This window comes from Sciurus vulgaris, assembly GCF_902686455.1.
Source record: "Sciurus vulgaris genome assembly, chromosome: 12".
NCBI lineage: Eukaryota > Metazoa > Chordata > Mammalia > Rodentia > Sciuridae > Sciurus > Sciurus vulgaris.
Genome location: NC_136473.1, coordinates 86,558,720 through 86,578,321, shown reverse-complemented (window position 1 = coordinate 86,578,321; position 19,602 = coordinate 86,558,720). Strand labels below are relative to the sequence as shown.

Below are 19,602 nucleotides of genomic sequence, written 5' to 3'. Positions count from 1 at the left end.
GCTTGGAAGCATAAGGCCCTGGGTTCAATCCCCAGCACTGCAAAAAAAAAAAAAAAAAAAAAAATTTATCAAGTTCTCCAAAGGATTTCATTACACCTCAGTTTGGAACCATTGCAATAGTCTGTTATTACTATACATGCACCTAAAACTCTGAGGAATTATACATTGTTCATCATAGTATCAGAAAGGATGTATAAATAAATTATAAAAGCTATGTTTCTATAATTATGAGTATATTTTTGTTTTTTCCCATATCTTTAATTTTTTTAAGTTTATCATCATTTTTTAAAGTTTTACTTAACCAATTTTTTGTTTTTATTGGTGCATTATATTTGAACATAACATCTTCATCTTTTAACTGTGTTTTAAGAATAAACAGATTATTCTTCAAACTGTGTTCTTAATTTTTGACTTTATCTCTAAGGAAATGCCTCTTTGTTTTTATTTAGGAACTAAAATGATAATGAACAAGATAATTGTATACCAAACATTGATGCCATATAATCTCTTTACTCTTATTATTTGCGCTTTTAAAAATTCATATTGCACTTAGACAACTTGTAATATTTGTTCTACTCAAGCCAGGGGGTAATGTCCAGGAACTTTCATTCTTAGTGGCTTTCAAGGAGTTAAAATGTCTATCAATGTTCTAGTAAAGGATAGGGAAGAGTTATTTAAGGGCATGAAAGGTTAACTCTGACAAAAAAATATTGCTATACCTTTTTTTTCTCATATTACATGTGAATTCATTGAAATCAGAAAAGTTCTTCATGTCAAAGTATCTATTTATTTTCAATTCTGCTTAAAATATATTTGAATTCTTATTGATTGATTGGTTACTCAAAATGAGTGCTAGGTGGAGATACTTTCTTTTCTTTCTATTTAGATACTTCCTGTGTGAATCCACCCAGAGTAGAAAATGCTAATATAATATCAAACCAGATGCGTAGGTTTCCATCTGGTGAGAGAGTACGTTATGAATGCATCAAACCTTTTGAAATATTTGGGGAAGTAGAAGTGATGTGTCTAAATGGAACCTGGACAGAGCCACCTCAGTGCAAAGGTAGAATGTCATATTCCTAATTTTGCTTTGCTTGAGGACATAGTATGAGTAAAATGTGTTGATAAAAATAAAGTGAAGTAATTCTTATAGAATATATTTTTTTAAATGCAAATAAAATGATATTGCTAGAAATTTATTTTTTGGCCAAATGAACTAAGAAATATCATATAGTTTTTTCAAGACATACTTAACTGAATTAATAGAACAATTACAATCTGAGAAAATTCTTAAACATTAAGATACTCAGTACATTTTAAAAACTCCCAGAGATATCCCCTTTGAGAAGTAGAAAACAGGGCATTGAAGACTGATCATAGAATATGATTTACATTTGGGCATTCTCAGTACATAGAAAATATTTGAAGGTAAGTGACTGAGGCCAGCCAGGGAATCAGTATATTTATAAAATAAGTCTGAGTATTTGGTCATTGGCACGTAATGTTTAGAATTCAGGAAATAAGGGAAACACATAATGGATATATTCTATCATCCATTTCTACTTTTAAAAATTAATTTTTCCTAATTTACTTTCTCTTCCTTGACTTTGACTCTCCTTTTGCTAATGGTGAAGTCAGTTTTTGAGTGAGGTCTCATTTACATATCTATCTTGCCCTTCTTGCTCTTTTCACCTGGTATATTTAGACAATTTATATTTAAGATAATTATTGAAATGTTGGGTTTTTTTTGTCTGTTTTGCTTTATTTATTTTCTCTGTTTCTCATTCCTATTTCTGATCTCTTCCCTTTCTTTTGGGGAACCTTTTTAAAGAATTTTATTTTGATTTATCTTCCTATTTTTGTGTGTATCTTTCTGATAGATTCCCCCACCTCCTTTCTTATTAAAGTTGTTATTTTAGGTATTACAGTATATATATAATATATTTTCAGCTTATCACTCGACTAGTATTGACATTTTATTTTTCCATCAAGATGTGGGAGCTTTCCTCCCATTTAAGTCCATTTGCCCTTTAGTGTCTCCTCTATATACACTGAGCACTATTATCAAATACTATAATTTTCCTTCAGACATTAAACATAATGAACAAGCTGATGAGGAAAATGTCTATTATATTATTTATTTTCCTTTTATCAGTTACATTGTTCTTTTCTCTCTCCTGAAGACTCAATCTTTTTTGGTCATCTTTTCATTTCTATAATGAAGAATTTTTTCATTTAGACTTTAAGAATAACTCTCAGAGACAGATTCTCTTGATTTTTTTTTTTGTAAAAGAATGCCTTTATTTATGCCTTTATTCTAAAGCACAGTGTCACTGCATATAGAGTTGAAGGGTGACATCTTTCTTCTTTCACTTCCTTGTGGCTTCCATGGCTATGAATGAGAAGCCCACTGTCATTTGAATATTAGTCACCTATAGGTAATGTGGATTTTCTACCTTGCAGTTTTCAAGATTTTTTCCTTTGTCTTCAAACAGTTTTCATTGTGATATGTATTAACATAAGTCTAAAGATCTTCTTGAATACCTACTTTTGTGCCTTATGCTGAAGTTGTGAAATTGTTTTATTAAACTTATTTCTTCCCTACTTCTGGGCCTCCAATGTTTTCTTTTCTTCTCAAGGTCTCTGAAGTTGAATTCCCTGATAGATTTTCACTCTATCTTCTCTTGGTCTTGCAAGACTGCTTCCTTTCTTGTCCTTAGGTTAAAGGGATGAGGCTCCTCATGAGATTTTCCTTATTTATCTCTACCTGATATCATTCCTGGGATTAGTTTTTTCCAGTGCTCCATCTAGAATACACAAAAGCCCTAAAGTGAACTCATATAGCAAACTATTTGCTACTCCTTGAGTTCTGAAGTTCCTAGTCAGAATGAATTCTCTGTACCTTCCAGAGTCTTCTTATATTGGTATTTCAATTTTTTATATCCAAGATTATAAATTACGCTTAGCAAAAGGAATACATAAGAATGATTTTTACATATCTTGACCAGATCAGGTAGAAAATATTTCCTTTTTATCTTCTACAAATTTGCATTTTTGAATTGTTTCAAAGAAGTTATTTTTTCTTTTGTAATGAAAAGGAAAATCAAAAAGAAATCAGTAGGGGCACAATAAACACTGTATCATGTCATATATAAGAACAAGAAACTTTCTTAGATTTTCTTGCTATCTACCCATGAAGCATTTATTTAAGACACACTTTTGGTACTAATTTCCTACTTACTGGACACATTTTTTGATGGTTTATTTGTGCCTGCAGTGAGATGAAAGGAAGAGCTTAAAAATGTAACCCTCATTTTCTGTGTTTAAGATTTCTTCAAGCAACCACTTGTTACCAGAAATGATAAAGTCTTAAGGCTGTAGATAGTGATATGTTTGTGCTGGCTTTAATTTTATGCTGTATTTTGATTTCTTCTCTCCATAAATGAAATGGTATTTTTCAGATTCCACAGGAAAATGTGGTTCTCCTCCACCTATTGAAAACGGAGACCTCACTTCATTCCCGAGATCAGTATATTCTCCAGGTTCATCGGTTGAATATCAGTGCCAGTCTTTGTATCAACTTGAGGGTAGCAAGACAATAGTGTGTAGAGCTGGAGAGTGGTCAGAACCGCCCAAATGTTTACGTAAGTACTTCAGTGTTCTCAGGGGTCCTGGGAAAATCAGAGCCGTGAATACGATACTTTGCTGTGTTCAAGAGAACATTCACACATTAAAGAAGATATATTCTGTGGATAGCTTCTCTACTAAATATTAATATGTGAGGAAATAAATATTAATAAATTATTTTTTATTTTAAAATTATAAATACAATTATATGTATTCTAGATACACAACATGAGGACTTCTAAAACTATATTTTAATTTTTTATTAGCCTGTATTAGTTGACCATACTAATGGGGGTCATTGTGATATTTCCATATATGCATACACCCTGCCTGATCATATCCAACCTCCATCTACCCACCCTACCACTCACACACTTCTCAACCTCTAATGGTCACTATTCTACTTTCAGGTCACCCTTTTTCATATTCCACATATGAAAGAGAACATAAGGGGCTTATCTTCTGTGTCTGGCTCACATCACTTAACATAATGTCCTCCAGTACTATCCATTTTGCTATAAATGATAAGATTCAATTCTTTATGGCTGAATAATATTTCCTTCTTTAAATATGCCACATTATCTTTATCTTATCTATGGATCAACACATTCTCATTCAACATCTTAGCTATTGTGAATAACACAGCAATAAACATGGGCATGCAAATGTCCCTTTGGTATGCTGACTGATGTTTTCTTTGGATATGTACCCAGAAGCAGGGTAGCTGGATGGTATGGCAGATCTAATTTTAGGGTTTTGAGAAACCTGCTGTTCTCCACAATGATTGTACCGATTTAAATTCCTACCAACAGTGCATTTTCCCCCACATCCTCACCAACACTTGTTAATTTCAGGGTTTATTTTTAATAATACACATTCTAACTGAGGTGATACAATACCTCAATGTAATTTTTATTTCCATTTCCCTGATGGCTAATGATATTGAGCATTTCTTTACGTATTTTCGACCATTTGTATTTCTTCTTTTAGATATCACGAATCATTTGTCCAACTTTTATTTGGATAACTTGTTTTTAGTTTTTTGAGGTCATTAAACACACATTCTCGATATTAACCCTTTGTCAGACGCATAGTTGACAAGTATTTTCTTTTTTCCCTCCATTCCATTGCTTGTCTCATTCTGTTGGTTTTTTAGCTGTGCAGAAGGCTTTCAATTTTTTTTTTCATTGTAAACAAATGGGATAGATATTGTTTCTCTGTTTGCACATGGCATAAAGGCATACCATTTGTGTAATCATAAATTTACATAGAGTAATGTTGTTTGATTCATTTTGATATTTTTTCCCTTCCCCCCACCCCTCCAACCCCTCTTTTCCCTCTATACAGTCCTTCCTTCCTCCATTCTTGCCCCCTCCCTAACCCTAACTCTAACCCTAACACTAAAACCTCCCACCCCCCATTATGTGTCATCATGCACTTATTAGCAATATCATTCGTCCTTTGGTTTTGTGACATTGGCTTATCTCACTTAGCATGATATTCTCCAATTTCATGCATTTGCCTGCAAATGCCATAATTTTATCATTCTTCATGGAGGAGTAATATTCCATTGTATATATATGCCACAGTTTCTTTATCCATTCATCAACTGAAGGGCATCTAGGTTGGTTCCACAATCTGGCTATGATGAATTGAGCAGCTATGAACATTGATGTGGCTGTATTTCTGTAGTATGCTGATTTTAAGACCTTTGGGTATAGGCCAAGGAGTGGGATAACTGGGTCAAATGGTTCCATTCCAAGTTTTCTAAGGAATCTCACACTGCATTCCCGAGTGGCTGCACTAATTTGCATCCCCACCAGCAATGTATGAGTGTACCTTTCTCCCCACATCCTTGCCAACACCTATTGTTGCTTGTGTCTTGATAATCCCCATTCTAATTGGGGTGAGATGGAATCTTAGGGTGGTTTTGATTTGCATTTCTCTTATTACTAGAGATGTTGAACATTTTTCCATATGTTTGTTGATTGCTTGTAGATCTTCTTCTGTGAAGTGTCTATTCATTTCCTTAGCCCATTTGTCAAATGGATTATTTGAATTCTTGGAGTAGAGTTTTTTGAGTTCTTTATAGATTCTGGAGATTAGTACTCTATCTCAAGTATGATTGGCAAAGATTTTCTCCCACTCTGTAGGCTCTTTCTTCACATTGCTAATAGTTTCCTTTGCTGAGAGAAAGCTTTTTAGTTTGAATCTATCCCAGTTATTGATTCTTGCTTTTATTTCTTGTGCTATGGGAGTCCTGTTAAGGAAGTCTGGTCCTAAGTCGACATGTTGAAGATCTGGACCTACTTTTTCTTCTATAATCTGCAGGGTCTCTGGTCTGATTCTGAGGTCCTTAATCCATTTTGAGTTTAGTTTCATGCATGGTGAGAGATATGGGTTTAGTTTCATTCTGTTGTATATGGATTTCCAATCTCCCAGCACCATTTGTTGAAGAGGCTATCTTTTCTCCATGGCATATTTTTGGCCCCTTTGTCTAGTATGAGAAAATTGTATTTATTTGGGTTTGTGTCTGTGTCCTCTATTCTGTACCATTGATCTACCTTTCTATTTTGGTACCAATAGCATGCCGTTTTTGTTACTATTGCTTCATAGTAAAGTTGAAGATCTGGTAGTGTGATACCCCCTGCTTCACTCTTTCTGCTAAGGATTGCTTTAGCTATTCTGGGTTTCTTATTCTTCCAGATGAATTTCATAATTGCTTGCTCTATTTCTGTAAGGTACATCATTGGGATTTTAATTCAAATTGCATTAAATCTGTATAGCACTTTAGGTAGTATGACCATTTTGACAATATTAATTCTTCCTATCCAAGAACATGGGAGATCTTTCCATCTTCTAAGGATTTCTTTAATTTCTTTCTTTAGTGTTCTCATTGTAGAGGTCTTTCACCTCTTTTGTGAGATTGATTCCCAAGTATTTTATTTTTTTCGAGGCTATTGTGAATGGGGTATTTTTCCTAATTTCTCTTTCTGAAGATTCATCACTTATGTATAAAAATGCGTTGGATTTATGGGCATTGATCTTGTAACCTGCTACTTTACTGCATTCACTTATGAGTTCTAAAAGTTTTCTGATGGAATTTCCAGGTTCTTCTAAATATATAATCATGTCATCAGCAAACAGGGATAGTTTGAGTTCTTCTTTTCCTATTCGTATCCCTTTAATTTGTTTGGTTTGTCTAATTGCTCTGGCTAGAGTTTCAAGGACGATATTGAATAGAAGTGGTGAAAGAGGGCATCCCTGCCTTGTTCCAGTTTTTAGGGGGAATGCTTTCAGTTTTACATCATTTAGAATGTTATTGGCCATGGGCTTAGCATAGATGGCCTTTACAATGTTAAGGATTGTTCCCACTATCCCTTTTTTTTCTAGTGTTTTGAGCATGAAGGGATGCTGTATTTTCTTAAATGCTTTTTCTGCATCTATTGAAATAATCATGTGATTCTTGACTTTAAGTCTATTGATATGGTGAATTACGTTTATTGATTTCCTGATATTGAACCAACCTTGCACCCCTGGGATGAAACCCACTTGATCATGGTGCACTATCTTTTTAATATGTTTTTTTTTATGCGATTTGCTAAAATTTTGTTGAGAATTTTTGCGTCGATGTTCATTAAGGATATTGGTCTGAAATTTTCTTTCCTCGATGAGTCTCTGTCTGGTTTAGGTATCAGGGTAATATTGGCTTCATAGAATGAGTTTGGGAGGGTTCCCTCCTCTTCTATTTTATGGAATACTTTGAGAAGTATTGGAATGAGCTCTTCTTTAAAGGTTTTGTAGAACTCTGCTGAGAACCCATCTGGTCCCGGACTTTTCTTTGTTGGTAGGCTTTTGATGACTTCTTCTATTTCATTACTTGAAATTGGTCTATTTAAATTTTGTATGTCCTCCTCATTCAGTTTAGGCAATTCATATGTCTCTAGAAACCTGTTGATGTCTTCGAAATTTTCTGTTCTGTTGGAAATTAGGTTTTCAAAATAGCTTCCAATTATGTTTTGTATTTCAATCGTGTCTGTTGTGATATTTCCTTGTTCATTCCGAATTTTAGTGATTTGGGTTTTCTCTCGTCTTCTCTTTATTAGTGTGGCTAAAGGTTTATCAATTTTGTTTATTTTTTCAAAGTACCAACTATTTATTTTGTCAATTTTTTGTATTGTATCTTTTGTTTCAATTTCGTTGATTTCAGCTGTGAGTTTAACTATTTCCTGTCTTCTACTACATTTGGTGTTGCTCTGTTCTTCTTTTTCTAGGGCTTTGAGCTGTAGTGTTAGGTTGTTTATTTGTTGAGTTTTACTTCTTTTATTAAATGCTCTCCATGAAGTAAATTTTCCTCTAAGTACTGCATTCATAGTGTCCCAGAGATTTTGATATGATGTTTCTTTGTTCTCATTTACCTCTAAGAATTTTTAAATTTCCTTCCTAATATCTTCTGTTATCCATTCATCATATAAAACCATATTGTTTAATCTCCAGGTGTTGGAGTAGTTTCTGTTTTTTACTCCTTCATTTATTTCTAACTTCAATCCATTATGATCTGATAGAATACATGCTAGTGTCTCTATCTTCTTGTATTTGCTAACATTAGCTTTGTGGCATAATATATGGTCTATATTAGAGAAGGATCCATGTGCTGCTGAGAAGAAATTGTATTCGCTCTAAGTTGGATGGTATACTCTATAAATGTGTTATGTCTAAATTATTGATTGTGTTATTGAGATCTATGGTTTCTTTGTTCAATTTTTGTTTGGAAGATCTGTCCAGTGGTGAGAGAGGTGTGTTAAAATCACCTAGTATTATTGTGTTATGGTCTATTTGGTTTCTGAAATTGAGAAGAATTTGTTTGACATACATGGATGAGCCACTGTTTGGGGCATAGATATTTATGATTGTTATGATTGTTATGTCTTGCTGATTTATGCTTCCCTTAAGCAGTATGAAATGTCCTTCTTTATCCCTTCTGACTAACTTTGGCTTGAAGTGCACATTACCTGAAATGAGGATGGATACCCCAGCTTTTTTGCTGAGTTCATGTGCATGGTATGTTTTTCCCCATCATTTCACCTTTAGTCTATGGGTATCTCTTTCTATGAGGTGAGTCTCTTGTAGGCAACATATTGTTGGATCTTTCTTTTTAATCCAATCTGACAGTCTATGTCTTTTGATTGATGAATTCAGGCCATTCACATTCAGGGTTATTATTTTTTTTTTTATTGTAAACAAATGGGATACATGTTGTTTCTCTGTTTGTACATGGCATAAAGGCACACCATTTGTGTAATCATAAATTTACATAGAGCACTGTTGTTTGATTCATTCTGTTATTTTTTCCCTTCCCCCCACCCCTCCCACCCCTCTTTACCCTCTATACAGTAGTTCCTTCCTCCATACTTGCCCCCCTCCCTAACCCTAACTCTAACCCTTCCCTCCCCCCCATTATGTGTCATCCTCCACTTATTAGCGATATCATTCGTCCTTTGGCTTTTTTGAGATTGGCTTATCTCACTTAGCATGATATTCTCCAATTTCATCCATTTGCCTGCAAATGTCATAATTTTATCATTCTTTATGGCTGAGTAATATTCCATAGTATATATATACCACAGTTTCTTTATCCACTCATCAATTGAAGGGCATCTAGGTTGGTTCCACAGTCTGGCTATTGTGAATTGAGCAGCTATGAACATTCATGTGGCTGTATTTCTGTAGTATGCAGATTTTAAGTCCTTTGGGTATAGGCCAAGGAGTGGGATAGCTGGGTCAAATGGTGGTTCCATTCCAAGTTTCCTAAGGAATCTCCACACTGCTTTCCAGAGTGGCTGCACTAATTTGCAGCCCCACCAGCAGTGTATGAGTGTACCTTTCTCCCCACATCCTCGCCAACACCTGTTGTTGCTCGTATTCTTGATAATCGCCATTCTAATTGGGGTGAGATGGAATCTTAGGGTGGTTTTGATTTGCATTTCTCTTATTACTAGAGATGTTGAACATTTTTCCATATGTTTGTTGATTGCTTGTAGATCTTCTTCTGTGAAGTGTCTATTCATTTCCTTAGCCCATTTGTTGACTGGACTGTTTGAATTCTTGGAGTAGAGTTTTTTGAGTTCTTTATAGATTCTGGAGATTAGTGCTCTATCTGAAGTATGATTGGCAAAGATATTCTCCCACTCTGTAGGCTCTTTCTTCGCATTGCTGATAGTTTCCTTTGCTGAGAGAAAGCTTTTTAGTTTGAATCTATCCCAGTGGTTGATTCTAGCTTTTATTTCTTGTGCTATGGGAGTCCTGTTAAGGAAGTCTGGTCCTAGACCAACAAGGTGAAGATTTGGACCTACTTTTTCTTCTATAATCTGCAGGGTCTCTGGTCTGATTCCGAGGTCCTTAATCCATTTTGAGTTTAGTTTCGTGCATGGTGAGAGATATGGGTTTAGTTTCATTCTGTTGCATATGGATTTCCAATTCTCCCAGCACCATTTGTTGAAGAGGCTATCTTTTCTCCATTGCATATTTTTGGCCCCTTTGTCTAGTATGAGAAAATTGTATTTATTTGGGTTTGTGTCCGTGTCCTCTATTCTGTACCATTGATCTACCTTTCTATTTTGGTACCAATACCATGCCGTTTTTGTTACTATTGCTTTGTAGTAGAGTTGAAGATCTGGTATTGCAATACCCCCTGTTTCACTCTTCCTGCTAAGGATTGCTTTAGCTATTCTGGGTTTCTTATTCTTCCAGATGAATTTCATAATTGCTTGCTCTATTTCTGTAAGGTACACAATTGGGATTTTAATTGGAATTGCATTGAATTTGTATAGCACTTTAGGTAGTATGGCCATTTTGACAATATTAATTCTTCCTATCCAAGAACATGGAAGATCTTTCCATCTTCTAAGGTGTTCTTTAATTTCTTTCTTTAGTGTTGTATAGTTCTCATTGTAGAGGTCTTTCACCTCTTTTGTGAGATTGATTCCCAAGTATTTTATTTTTTCGAGGCTATTGTGAATGGGGTAGTTTTCCTAATTTCTCTTTCTGAAGATTCATCACTTATGTATAAAAATGCGTTGGATTTATGGGCATTGATCTTGTAACCTGCTACTTTACTGAAATCACTTATGAGTTCTAAGAGTTTTCTGGTGGAATTTCCAGGTTCCTCTAAATATATAATCATGTCATCAGCGAACAGGGATAGTTTGAGTTCTTCTTTTCCAATTCGTATCCCTTTAATTTCTTTGGTTTGTCTAATTGCTCTGGCCAGAGTCTCAAGAACGATGTTGAATAGAAGTGGTGAAAGAGGGCATCCCTGCCTTGTTCCAGTTTTTAGGGGGAATGCTTTCAGTTTTTCACCATTTAGAATGATATTAGCCATGGGCTTAGCATAAATGGCCTTTACAATGTTAAGGAATGTTCCCACTATCCCTATTTTTTCTAGAGTTTTGAGCATGAAGGGGTGCTGTATTTTATCAAATGCTTTTTCTGCATCTATTGAAATAATCATGTGATTCTTGACTTTAAGTCTATTAATATGGTGAATTACGTTTATTGATTTCCTGATGTTGAACCAACCTTGCATCCCTGGGATGAAACCCACTTGATCATGGTGCACTATCTTTTTAATATGTTTTTGTATGCGATTTGCTAAAATTTTGTTGAGAATTTTTGCGTCGATGTTCATTAAGGATATTGGTCTGAAATTTTCTTTCCTTGATGAGTCTCTGTCTGGTTTAGGTATCAGTGTGATATTGGCTTCATAGAATGAGTTTGGGAGGGTTCCCTCCTCTTCTATTTTATGGAATACTTTGAGAAGCATTGGAATGAGCTCTTCCTTAAAAGTTTTGTAGAACTCGTCTGAGAACCCATCTGGTCCCGGACTTTTCTTTGTTGGTAGGCTTTTGATGACTTCTTCTATTTCAGTACTTGAAATTGGTCTATTTAAGTTGTTTATGTCCTCCTCATTCAGTTTAGGCAATTCATATGTCTCTAGAAACCTGTTGATGTCTTCGAAATTTTCTATTTTGTTGGAGTATAGATTTTCAAAATAGCTTCTATTTATGTTTTGTATTTCCATCCTGTCTGTTGTGATATTTCCTTGTTCATTCCGAATTTTAGTGATTTGGGTTTTCTCTCGTCTTCTCTTTGTTAGTGTGGCTAAAGGTTTATCAATTTTGTTTATTTTTTCGAAGAACCAACTATTTATTTTGTCAATTTTTTGTATTGTTTCTTTTGTTTCAATTTCATTGATTTCAGCTCTGAGTTTAACTATTTCCTGTCTTCTACTACTTTTGGTGCTGTTCTGTTCTTCTTTTTCTAAGGCTTTGAGCTGTAGTGTTAGGTTGTTTATTTGTTGAGTTTTACTTCTTTTATTAAATGCGCTCCATGAAATAAATTTCCCTCTAAGTACTGCTTTCATAGTGTCCCAGAGATTTTGATATGATGTTTCTTTGTTCTCATTTACTTCTAAGAATTTTTTAATTTCCTTCCTAATATCTTCTGTTATCCATTCATCATATAATAGCATATTGTTTAATCTCCAGATGTTGGAATAGTTTCTGTGTTTTACTCTTTCATTTATTTCTAACTTCAATCCATTATGATCTGATAGAATACATGCTAGTGTCTCTATCTTCTTGTATTTGCTAACATTAGCTTTGTGGCATAATATATGGTCTATTTTAGAGAAGGATCCATGTGCTGCTGAGAAGAAAGTGTATTCACTCTTGGTTGGAATGAATATTCTATAAATGTCCGTTAAGTCTAAATTATTGATTGTGTTGTTGAGATCTATGGTTTCTTTGTTCAATTTTTGTCTGGAAGATCTGTCCAGTGGTGAGAGAGGCGTGTTAAAATCACCTAGTATTATTGTGTTGTGGTCTATTTGGTTTCTGAAATTGAGAAGGATTTGTTTGACATACATAGATGAGCCACTGTTTGGGGCATAGATGTTTATGATTGTTATATCTTGCTGATTTATGCTTCCCTTAAGCAGTATGAAATGACCTTCTTTATCCCTTCTGACTAACTTTGGATTGAAGTCCACATTATCGGAAATGAGGATGGATACTCCAGCTTTTTTGCTGAGTCCATGTGAATGGTATGTTTTTCCCCATCCTTTCACCTTTAATCTATGGGTATCTTTTTCTATGAGGTGAGTCTCTTGCAGGCAACATATTGTTGGATCTTTCTTTTTAATCCAGTCTGCCAGTCTATGTCTTTTGATTGATGAATTCAGGCCATTAACATTCAGGGTTATTATTGAGATATGATTTGTATTCTCGGTCATTTGGTTCATTTTTAAAATTATATTTATTTATTTATTTTTGACACAACTGGGTTCCTCCTTTATTTAACAATCCCTTTAGGATAATTCCTCCCTTTGCTGATTTGCTTCTTTGTTTTTCATCTCTTCCTCATGGAATATTTTGCTGAGAATGTTCTGTAATGCTGGCTTTCTTTTTGTAAATTCTTTTAGCTTTTGTTTATCATGGAAGGATTTTCTTTCATCGTCAAATTTGAAGGTAAGTTTTGCTGGGTATAAGATTCTTGGTTGGCATCCATTTTCTTTCAGGGCTTGAAAAATGTTGTTCCAGGACCTTCTAGCTTTTAGGGTCTGGATTGAAAAATCTGCTGATATCCGTATTGGTTTCCCCCTGAATGTAATTTGTTTCTTTTCTCTCACAGCCTTTAAAATTCTGTCTTTATTTTGTATGTTAGGTATTTTCATTATAATGTGCCTTGGTGTGGGTCTGTTGTAATTTTGTGTATTTGGAGTCCTATAAGCCTCTTGAACTTGAGTTTCCATTTCATTCTTCAGATTTGGGAAATTTTCTGATATTATTTCATTGAATAGATTGTTACTTCCTTTGGCTTGTTTCTCTAGGCCTTCCTCAATCCCAATAATTCTTAAATTTGGCCTTTTCATGATATCCCATAGTTCTTGTAGATTCTGTTCATGATTTCTTACCATCTTCTCTGTTTGTTCAACTTTGTTTTCAAGGTTAAATATTTTGTCTTCAATGTCTGAGGTTCTGTCTTCCAGGTGTTCTATCCTATTGGATATGCTTTCTATGGAGTTCTTAATTTGGTTTATTGTTTCCTTCATGTCAAGGATTTCTGGTTGGTTTTTTTTTATATCTCTAACTCTTTATTGACATGATCTTTAGCTTCCTGTATATGGTCTTTTAACTGTCGATTGGTGCGATCATTCAATGTCTGCATTTGCTCCTTCATCTCATCATTCAGTGCCTGCATTTGTTCGTTCATCTCATCGTTTGCTTCCTTGATCATTTTAATTATGTACATTCTGAACTCCTTTTCTGTCATTTCTTCTGCCATCCTGTCATTGGGTTTTATTGATGTAACATCTAGATTTGTTTGAGGCATTTTCTTCCCTTGTTTTCTCATATAGTTCAGGTATCAGTGGACCGCTGAGATTTTAGATTTCCTCTATTGACTTATAATGTCCCTGAAGATTTCTAGTATATCACCTCTTAGCCTTCCGTAGGCTGAAGTCTTGGAGGACGTTGATAGTTTGGTACTCAACAAGGAAGCTGCCTCTTTAGGGGTGGTGGCCTTCAGGTGGGATATATTCCCTGCTAGTGGGCAGAGGTGCCTCCACTTGTTGACCAATGGTCATCCAAAGGGGAACTAGGCTGCGGCAAGGCCTGTTTGGGCCTTTGTCTCCGGTTTTACTGTCCTTGTGGGAAAACCTCACCTGGCAGGGAAGACTCACCCGGTGGGGAGGTCTCGCTGGTCAGTTCCCCTCCTAGAGTTCCCCTCAATGTACATCTGCCGCCTGGGCTGGGCTACCTTCCTCTGCAACGTTCCCAGGGTCCCAGACCTACCTCCTGGGCCTGGGAGCCTCACCCTTCGCAGATGAGTCTCCTTAGGCTGCCTCTCCTCAGAGAATCTGCCCGCAGTCCTGGAACCTTCGCTCCACTCCTAAGTGATCTGTGTGGCTCTTCCACCAAAAAGCCTCCTAGGTCCTGGGACCCTGCTCTGCAGCTAATTGCCTGGCTATGTGGTCCCTCCTCTGAGCAGCCACCTGGAGTCCCATACAATTGCTCCGAGTCCCAGTGTCCCGCCGTATGCCTCTTCCTCCAGACAGCCGCCCAGTGTTCTGGTGCGGTCACTAGGAGTCCAAGCATCTCACTGCATGCCTCCTCCTCCCGCCAACCGTCCGTAGCCCTGGGCAGTCACTCCGAGTCCATGTGACCCACCCCGTTCCTCCTCCTCCTCTGGGCACCCCCCCGGTGTTCAGGAGCGGTCACTTCGAGTCCAAACAACTCACCACTCGCCTCCTCCTCTAAGCAGCCGCCTGGAGCTCTGATGCAGTCACTCCGATTCCAAGCGACCCGCTCCGCTCCTCCTCCTCCTCCTCTGGGCAGCCCCCTGGTGTTCAGAAGCAGTCGCTCTGAGTCTAACTGTTCTCTTCACAGCTCCTCCTCTGGGCCACCTCCCAGAGCCCAAGTGGTTGCTCCAAGTCCCAGCGCTGTGCTGAGCGGCCTCCTCTACGATGCTCCCAGTTGTCCGAGTTCTCTGCTCCAGCAGGGGGAGGGGCATCTCGCCGGCAGCTCTACTTCACATAGTTTCCTGCATTCTGGACTAGCATCCCATCCGGGATGCCTCCCCAATGGGAGAGACTCACCCGGCTGCTAGGAGTTGATCCCAAGTCTCTCAATATCTCCTCTTTTGAACCCTGAGTCCTGGAGCAACATGAAATGCAGCTACCCTCTCCTACACCATCTTGAAACCTCTCCAAGACCTGAATTTCTGCCGGTTTTCAATTTAATATATAGAAATTTTGCTCCTGTGCTTTTGTGGTCTATCCATAAAATTGTTGCTTAAACCAATTTATTATTTCTTCATTGTTTTACTCTTCTAATTTTAGAGCTTTTAGATATTATATTTAAGCCTGTGAAATGTTTTGAATTTAATTTTGTACATGAAAAGAGGAGTCAAGATTTAATCATCTGTATATGGATATATATTTTTACCAGCATCATTTACTGAAGAGGTCACCCTTTAGCCAATGTTTTCCTTCTTTCTTTTTGGAAACTTTGTTACGAATCAGTAGATAGAGATGCTTCATTTATCTATATCTATCTATCTATCTATCTATCTATCTATCTATCTATCTATCTATCTATCAAGAGTGTCTATTCCATACCATTGGTCTATGTGTCTGTTTTTGTGCAAATACTATGGCGTTTTGGTTATTATGGCTCTGTAGTATGTCTTGAAATCACGTATTGTAATGCTTACAGCTTCTTTTTTTTTTTTTTTTTTTTTTTTTTGTTCTTCAAGATTTCTATACTTATTCAGGGTCTTTTGTACTTCCATAGGAAGTTTAAAATTTTCTTCTCTGGTTCTGTGAAGAATAACATTTGTATTTTAAGGAGGATGGCTTTTATTCTGTAAATTGCTTAAGGTATTATGGACATATTAACAACACAAATTCTTCCAGTCCTTGAACATGGGAAATCTCTTTATTTATTTTGTATCATTTTTAATTTCTTTCATCAGTGTGTGGTAGAGGTCTTTTTTTCTTTGTTGTGTTTGTTTGTTTGTTGTACAGGTTTGTGAATGGGATTGTTTTCATGATTTGTTTCTCAGCAAATTCATTATTGGTGTATAAAATTCTCACTGATATTTCTGTGTTGATTTTGTTATCTTGCACCTTACTGTCTTTATCCATTCTAATAGTTCTTTGGTGGAGTCTTTAGGTTTTCCTATATATTTGAGCATATGGTCTGCAGACACGAATAATTTGGCTTCTCTCCTTCCAATTTGTTTGTTCTTTCTTTCTCTTATTTCACTTTTCTGGCTAAAATTTCTAATACTATATTGAATAAGTGCTGGGAGAATGAACACCCTTGTTCCTGATCTTTAAGGAAATGTTTTCAACTTTTCTCACTTCAGTATATTGCCTGTGACTATGTCATATATAGCCTTTATGAAGCTGAGGTATAATCTTTCCAAACTTTATTTGTTTAGGGCTTTTAGCAGGAAGTGATGTTGAATTTTTTCAAGCACTTTCTGTATCTATTAATCCCATGATTTGTATCCTTCATTCTGTTAATGGCATGTATTATGTTTATTGATCTGCATATGTTGAACCATCCTTGCATCCTTGGGATGGAACCGATTTGTTTATGGTGAACAATCTTTATGATTCTCTCTTAACCTGATTTGCTAATATTTTGTTGAGAAATTTTTCATCTCTGTCCATGGGGATTATTAGTCTACAGTTTCTTTTATCTTGTGTTCTTATCTGCTATGCTACCAGAGTACCACAGAGAATGAGTTGGGAAGGATTCCCTCTTTCAATTCTTTGCAATAACTAAGCCTGGGGGCAGGTGGCCAAACAGGAGTTGGACAAAAGTGACCAAACCAAGCTTTGTTGGAAATTTGCTTTCGGTTGAAATTTCCAGCCCTCCAGGATACAGGTCATGGTAGAGAGCTAGTGGAAACCACATATGGCCCCAACTGCCCAGGGTCTTTACAGGCCAGAATAGGTGGGGAAAGGCATGAGGGTTTAGTGTCCCCCAAGGGTTGGCTGGGGACTCTGTTGTTTGATGGGCAGTTGCAAGACAATATGAAAGTTTATCTGCCTGCGACTGAGTGGTTGATCTTTGGTGCATACGGGCAGCCTGATGCCCCCCCATGCTTGCAGTGTGTTGCCAGGTGTCCAGCTTCCTCCAATGCAGCCACTTAAATACACTCTAACAATAACTTTAAAAGAAATGGAATAAGTTCTTCCTTAAAAAGTTTAAAAAATTAATCAGTAAAGACATCTAAACTTTCCTAAACTTTTTTATTACTGATTCAATCTCATTACTCATTTTTGATCTGTTCTGGTTTGTATGTTTTCATGGTTTAATTTTGGCAGAACCACTGTGTCTAAGAATTTATAAATTTCTTCACATTTTTCAATTTGTTTGCATGTATTTCATCTTAATAATCCCTAATGATCCTTCATTTTTCTGTGGTACTGGTTATAATGTCTTCTTTTCCATTTTTTATTTTGTTTGAGTTATCCCTTTTTTTTGTCTTGGTTTGTCTTATTAAAGGTGTATTCATCTTTCTTACCTTTTCTGATAACTAAATTTTTGTTTCATTAATCTTTTCTACTGCTTGTGTTTGAGACACCCTCTCTTATACATTTTTAAAGCTGAAACTTTGTAGCATTTCACCAAGATTTTAATTATAGAAAAACCAGAAATGTGGGAGGCTGAGGCAGGATAATCCCAAGTGTGAGGCCAGGCTTAGCAATTTAGTGAGACCCTATCTCAAAATAATAATGATGATAATAATAATAATAGTAATAATAATAATAATACTAGTACTGTTGATGTAGCTCAGTGGTAATGTACCCCTGGCTTCACTCTCCCATCCAAAAAGAAAAAAATCAGCCATCAAGCCATGATGTTTTTACACTCTAAAATGCCGAGGTCTTAATATGGTAATTAATCTTATGAGTTGATAATAAAAAATAATTATCACATATTAACCACCTAATTTTACATCATTTTCCATTTTAACTTTATTTAAATCTATCTGGTATTCACAAAAAATTTGTTCAGAAAGAGTTTTCAGGAAGAATTTCTGAAACATTAAAAAGCGTTCTACTTGAACATCCCAAAGTCTTCATAAAAGACTCCTCTTAATGTTTCATGTTCATTTCTTTCTTTCAGATGCATGTGTAATATCAGAAGAAATCTTGGAAAGACACAACATAAGCTTCATGTGGAAAGAGAAGCAAAAACTTTATTCTATGTCAGGAGATTCGGTTGAATTTAGATGTAAATATGGATATCATCCATTAGCAAATCAAGTATTTCGTACAAAGTGTATTGATGGTCACATGGAGTATCCTCGTTGCACAAAAAATTAATAGGTACCATTATTAATATCATTAGAACATACACTTAAATTCAGAATTTTTATTATTTAATCTAGTTTTAATTTTATTAAGTATTGTTTAACTCATTTTTATTCATAAATCATAATTTGTGTTGATATGTGCTGATGTATTTAGAATCTCAGAGACCAGAGGTCCACATCCTAAAAGCATTGCATTCAAATTTAGCAAACTTGTTGCATCCTGTTTATAAAACACCTATGGCAAGAAATTAAATGCAATTACTTCCATGTTTGTCTGTATCCATCATTCTCGAAACTAAAAGTTTTCTACATAACTTTTGAGGTTCTCTGAGATTTTGTTTCACAGTGCATGGAAAGTTACACTCTCCATCTTCAAAATTATATAATATATAAACATGTAAAAACCAAATAAGTCATGCCTTATGTTAGTGAAAAATATAAGCAATTACTGATTATTACTTATCAGTCAATAAACAAATGTAAAAAAGATGACATCTGAACTTCCAAAATACATGAATCTAGTACATTTAAAAATGTAAACAAATCACAAAGAGGAATACAAGTTTAATTGGATATATAACTATCATAACTGTAACTGTGTAACTATGGAAAAAGGCAGAAAATGCCATACAATCAGTAAAAACTACATTTGTGTTTATAGATAAGAGGATTCAGTTGTAATTCCTTTAAAGAGACAATCCCTAAGTTATGGTGGTTTAACTTGTGATTTTTTTTGCACTGTAGTATGAAAGTGATATGCATTGAGTAGACTGTATTTTAATCTTTTTCTAAGGCTAGAAATACATGGTATTCTACTTTTATGTTATTGGTTAAAAATAGTTAACATCATCCAATTGGCCTTGTGATCAACAAAGTAAGCAGTCAATATCTACAGAGTACTGTTCTGCTAAGCTATGTTATATGACAGGTTGGGGATATTAAATACATGTTCAACTTGAAATAATTTCAATTTATCATGAGTTAATCAGAAGGTAACCCCACTATAAGTTGAAGAGTATCAGCACTTATTTGTATTGTAAAATTTTCAATCTTTAATATAATGTTTTGAACCTTAAAAAT

General features: G+C 35.5%; 1 protein-coding gene across 2 annotated transcripts in view; it reads left to right on the top strand.

Annotated features, from left to right (window-relative positions):
• The window catches only part of CFH (complement factor H), a 128,645-nt gene extending 109,856 nt beyond the window's left edge, over positions 1–18,789 (top strand). For both annotated transcript variants that reach the window (XM_079107986.1, XM_079107985.1), the window contains exons 20-22: positions 887–1,063; positions 3,462–3,644; positions 18,333–18,789. In XM_079107986.1, the coding sequence (XP_078964112.1) occupies positions 887–1,063; positions 3,462–3,644; positions 18,333–18,532 (560 nt within the window). In that variant the 3' untranslated portion in view covers positions 18,533–18,789. The remainder of the gene's footprint in view (positions 1–886; positions 1,064–3,461; positions 3,645–18,332) is intronic.
• Positions 18,790–19,602: the final 813 nt, after the last annotated feature.